Source organism: Phalaenopsis equestris, unplaced genomic scaffold, assembly GCF_001263595.1.
Source record: "Phalaenopsis equestris unplaced genomic scaffold, ASM126359v1 Scaffold000140, whole genome shotgun sequence".
NCBI classification, from domain to species: domain Eukaryota; kingdom Viridiplantae; phylum Streptophyta; class Magnoliopsida; order Asparagales; family Orchidaceae; genus Phalaenopsis; species Phalaenopsis equestris.
The window spans coordinates 435,941-441,540 of NW_018164582.1; the positions used below are offsets into that span (position 1 = coordinate 435,941).

The following is a 5,600-nucleotide window of genomic DNA, read 5'->3' on the forward strand; positions in this document are numbered from 1 at the left end:
ATATATAATTATTTTAAGTCGAGAAGAGATGAATATAAGCGAACAAATGTTTGTTCATGTTCAGCTCGTTTATATATGAATGCTAAAAAAAATATTAATGTTCGGCTCATTTGCTTAGCGGATGAATGAAACACTAGTTTATTAACAAGCAAAGCACAAATTGTTTAGAAACAACGACCCATTTTGATAACCCCACATTAATATTACATTTTTGTATTAAAATGATAATATTATTGATATTTTAAATATTATATAAATAATATTAAAGTTTAATCGTGACATATGAAACACATCCAAAATATCCACACGTCAGCGTAAAAAAGTTTTAAGTCAACGTGAACCTTCACGCTCATCACAGACCCTGACCTGAAATCCACTGGTGCTTATTCTTGAATTCAAGTAAGAAAAAAAATCAGTTTTTCGGTAAAAAACGAAGCGAAGAAGAAGCAGATTGGCACAGATATACCAGACTGGAGATGAAGTCTGGCCCCAAATATTTTTGTAGTCCAAGCAGAGATGCTGGGGTAATGAATTTGAATCATTGACGGCACCTTGTGTGCTGAGGGGATTCGAGAAGTAGCTCGTCAGCTGTGCTAGATCGGTGTTGTCTTTTTTCGCAGGGGTTCCGATGATGTTCGCTTCGACGAAGGTTGATGATGAGATGGAACTCTGGAAGGAGAGGATTGTCAGGCGAGTCTCTTGAATTTGTTTAGGCACAGAGCAGATCGCTGACCTTTTCCTTTTTGGTTTTTGCTGTAACTTTCTAGGTTTTTGTTTTCTTTCTAAATCTTTGTAAAATTGCTATTTCAATCTATTGCTTGTCTTTTTTGAATTTTTGACTGGTTTTACTCCTCTCATGAATCGCAGTTCGGACAAGATTGCTTGCTGGTCCCGATCTTTTGTACCTTGAGAAGAAGACAAGTTTTTTTTTTAAAAATCAGATATTATGTTCATGCAAACTCCTTGTTAATTTTCTGTTGTTTGAGTAATATTTTTGATGTTATTTTATCTTGTTTAGCCTTAAACCCTGTCTCCTTCTACTTCTAAACTCTGAATATAAATTTTTTCAATCAGGTTCTATCCCGATGAGAAGAAAATCTCAGCTAAACCTGTTCTCCAGCCTCACAAAAACGGAGCGACATTACCAACCAATGCCATTGCGACAAATACTGCTGGTTCCAAGGTGTTTCCCGAAGAAACTGTGTTTGATCCATGGCAGAAATGGACATTGGATCCAGGAAGTGATATCATGGTAAAATGGAATCGCATATTCCTCGTAACTAGCCTGGTTGCTCTTTTCATAGATCCACTGTACTTCTATTTGCCCTCCATTCATAATGCTGATAGTTTGTCTTGCGTGAAGAAGATGGATTGGGGTTTGAGTGCTGCAGTTACTGTTTTCCGGTCCCTTGCTGACATAGTCTATGTGTTACATATTGTAATAAAGTTTAGAACAGCATTTATAGCTCCAAATTCTAGGGTTTTTGGAAGAGGAGAGCTTGTTAGAGACCATAAACTGATAGCGAAAAAATATTTGAAGTCGGATTTCTTTATTGATCTGGCTGCTGCTCTGCCTTTGCCACAGGTATGCTGTCATCCTTGCATAGATTCTTTATTTAAAAAGGAAAGTTACATACCTAGCACACAATTCTTATGTATTTACATACATCATACCTAAAATTTTATATTTACATACGTAGCATTTTGGTGCTTTATGCATTAGAAGGTGTAATTCACTTTTAAGAAGTGGTAATAGGGCTATTTTTTATGTTATGTTAAATATTTGAGTGCAATGTGTGTAAATATGAAAGTTTAGGTGTGAGATATGTAAAGACATTAGAATTGTGTGCTATGTTTGTGAATGCCCCATATTGAAATTATATTGGTATCACATTTTTAGCTATTGATATCAAAATCTGCTGCACTGGCACAGTTAAATAAATGCTTAGAAAGAATTTCTGCACCTGTTATTGTCAATATTTATCTGCACATGTCATTATTGTTCTTTGCAACATGTGAATGATGGCATTCTCCCAATTAATTTTTGCTTGGTCTTAAAATTTTTCTTCCATTTATTTCTCTTAGGTTTTATTTGTTAAAGGATCTGCTGGTTAGCTGGGCTTGCTAATGTGTTTCTGACATAACACCAACCAATGCAAAAAAAAATATTAGATTCATGGCTCTGATTGAGAAGCAAAGCAATTTCTAAGGTTGTGAAAAGGTTATTATTGGAATGAAATAGCTCAACAATTGGGTTGATTAATTCATTATATTTAAATAGTAATGTAAATGAAGGTACATGATTATGTTATGATGGCGCCTATGAGCAATTTTTATCTTCTATTAGCCTTAGGGCAATTTAATCTTTTATTATTATTATTGTTGTTAGTCTAAATTGACCTAATATGTTTAGAGTTAGGGTTGTGCATGAGATTGTATTTGGAGTCTTAGGCTTGGGGTTTGGGAGAGATTTCCTACTTCTTAAATTGTAGGAATTAGGAGAGATAGCCTACATCTCGAATTTTAGGTGTTATATCTTTGTATTCGAGTTGAGTGTTTGATGTACTTGCAAAAAAATATTGCCCCAATTTCTACCAGGAATCATGTCAAATGGTATCATAGCATTTTTTTTTATTAGCCTAAGGGCAATTTAGTCTTTTATTAGTATTATTGCTGTTAGTATAAATAGGACTAATATATTTAGGGTTAGAGTTATGCATGAGATTGTGTATGAGTCTTAGCTTTAGGGTTTTGGAGAGATTTTCTACCTCTCGAATTGAATGGTATGTATTTAAATCTTCCACTAAGTTTTGTTTATTATTATTTTTTTTGTCCTTTCACGACTGAACAAGGACTTGGCTTATGTTGTAAGTAATGTAATTTCTCCTTACAGCATTTGTGTCTGTAAAATTTTTTCTCTGGTTATCACAGCTCTATTCCAAAGCATTTCAATGTAATTGTTTAGGGTGATATGTGATTAATGAAGTATGGTTCTCCTAAAAAACAAGCATTATTCTTAAATAATCTTTCAATTTTAAATTTTGTTTCATGGTCATTGGTATCCACTAAGCACTTCAAGTTTTCATTTGTCCTGAATATTCTTCATCACTTATTTGTCTTACCTGCTTTAACCCTCTGATTTTTTTCTATTTCTTCTGAGCTTTGTTTCAGATCGTTGTCTGGTCTGTTATCCCCGGAGTTAAGCATTCAAATCCTCAACACAATAACAACACACTTGCTCTGATTATTCTATTTCAGTACATTCCAAGGTTGTACCTCATATTTCCTCTGAGCTATCAGATTATTAAAGCCACTGGCGTTGTTACGAAGACTGCTTGGGCCGGAGCAGCATATAATCTACTTCTTTACATGATTGCTAGCCATGTAACATACAATGCTCTTTTTATAACTTCATTGTTTCTCTAATAGCTTTAGAAATAGACTAATTGATTTTCATCCCCTTTAAAATCTGATAGAGTTAATATTAGTAAAATACTTGTTTTCTATTCATGCAGGTTATCGGAGCAGCTTATTATTTACTAACAATTGATCGCCAGACAACCTGTTGGAAATCAGAATGCACAAAGGAGAACGGCACTATAGGTGCACAATGCCACATGAAGTTTTTGGACTGTGATTTTTCAAGTGAAATTGATCAAAAGTGGGTAAAGAACACTGTTGTTTTTGCGAATTGCAACGCGAGTGATGACAATATCAATTTCAAATATGGTATATATCAGAATGCATTGACAACTGGGGCTGTGTCCTCTAATTTTGTTAGGAAGTACTTTTATAGTCTTTGGTGGGGCTTGCAAAATTTGAGGTATGTTTGATACACTTACCATTACAAAAATCCAAACTTCTCAGGAAAGAAAATTTGTTTTTGTAATAAAGCTTGATATAACGTATTTTACCTGCTATGAATTTCATTCGACATTTTGACTTTTACAGCCCTATATTTTCAGTGAGATGCAAAAGCTTTGGAAACTTAGCTGACCGCAATACATGTTTTAAGATATAGTCTTTCAGTCTTTTTTTTTTTTTTGATAATTTGATAATTTTGCTTTGGCATTTATTAGATTTTTCCATGATATGTGTTCCTGGAACTCACATACGAGCAAACCGTGTAACTAATACATGAGTGGTGTAACTAATACATGAGTGGTTAAACATCTATTTGATAGAAGAGCTTAGGGGTACCGGACGATCTGTGCTCTTATATATCAACGCTGAAGCCTTGTTTGCTATGCCATGAGAAATTTAAGCTAAAGCAAATTTTATATTTTCTTTGATTGGCCGACATGGGCATAATATTATCATGAAATTTCTCGTGATGAATATTATCAGTTCATATGATTTATCAACTTCAACATTATGATTCGTTCAATTTTAAAGCAAGAGGTAGATTTGTATTTTGATTTAGAATGATTGAAATTGGGCCATCAAAGCTTTCCCTAAGCTCATTTAGCTTAACCGGCACACCTTATCATTCTTCGGCACACTTAGAAGATTTTGCTACATAAAATGTAAATTATTATAAAATTAAGCACTAGCGGTTCTTGTCATTGATGATAAGGCGATGAGTATGGGAAGTAGAACTCGCCTTGCTTTCTAGTCAATTAATTCCATTAGTTTTAGAAGACATTTTGTTACTATTTTAATTGATTTCTCACAAAGGAGGCTGGTTGGAGTCAGTAACTTCATATATGCGCACGCACACACACATACAAGCCTTTGATTACAAACATTTCCTAAAGATACATCCTTAGTTGATTTCTTTATGCTCTTTCTTTGCAGCACATTTGGGCAGGGGTTGGGTTCAAGCACTTTCATTGGGGAGACTTCCTTTTGTATACTGATAGCCATTATTGGACTCATTCTATTTGCACATTTGATTGGAAATATGCAGGTATTAAGATCGAATTCTATGATGTGATATTTCTAGAACTTATTCTACTTGTATATGTTCAGTGGTTTACCCATTGGAGTTCAATTATTTTGTTGTCTCATTTTTTAATTTATTCATGATGACTCAAGTACTGCATCTTATATTTATGTTAAATTATGCTTGTCTCAGGCGATTATAGAAATATGTTTTTATCTCTAATATTTTACTGATTAGCTAATTAAGATATTTGCAGACCTACTTGCAATCTGTTACCGTGAGGCTAGAAGAATGGAGGTTAAAGCGGCGCGACACTGAACATTGGATGAGCCATCGACAACTACCTCATGAATTGAAGGAACGGGTTAGACGATTTGTCCAATATAAATGGTTTGCCACGCGCGGAGTGGATGAAGAAGCTATTTTACAAGCTCTGCCTGCCGATCTTCGTCGAGACATTCAACGTCATTTATGCCTGGATCTTGTCCGCAGGGTATAATTTTATTGATAGCTATTATTTTTTTAGATAAATTCTTTTCTTTTTTTTTAATGAAGAATTTCTCGAGCAATTTAAATTGGTAGAGAAGCGATTCATGATTCATATAGAAGAAGAAGAACCTTCATCCAATAAGGTAATCATGTTTAATGAACTCAATTAAACATGTGGATGAAATCAGATGCAATTGTCAGACTACATTTTTGTTAAAATGTTTCT

The 5,600-nt window shown here is 34.1% G+C and overlaps 1 protein-coding gene across 1 annotated transcript; it reads left to right on the forward strand.

The window, feature by feature from the left end:
- Positions 1-366: 366 nt before the first annotated feature.
- LOC110021734 (cyclic nucleotide-gated ion channel 17-like) lies at positions 367-5,378 on the forward strand (the record flags this gene model as incomplete). Its single annotated transcript, XM_020720346.1, is given in 6 exon segments — positions 367-690; positions 1,075-1,585; positions 3,172-3,384; positions 3,516-3,823; positions 4,798-4,909; positions 5,142-5,378. Coding segments are annotated over 6 exon segments (1,443 nt in total), but the record flags the coding sequence as incomplete, so codon positions are not given.
- Between the last annotated feature and the right edge of the window lie 222 nt (positions 5,379-5,600).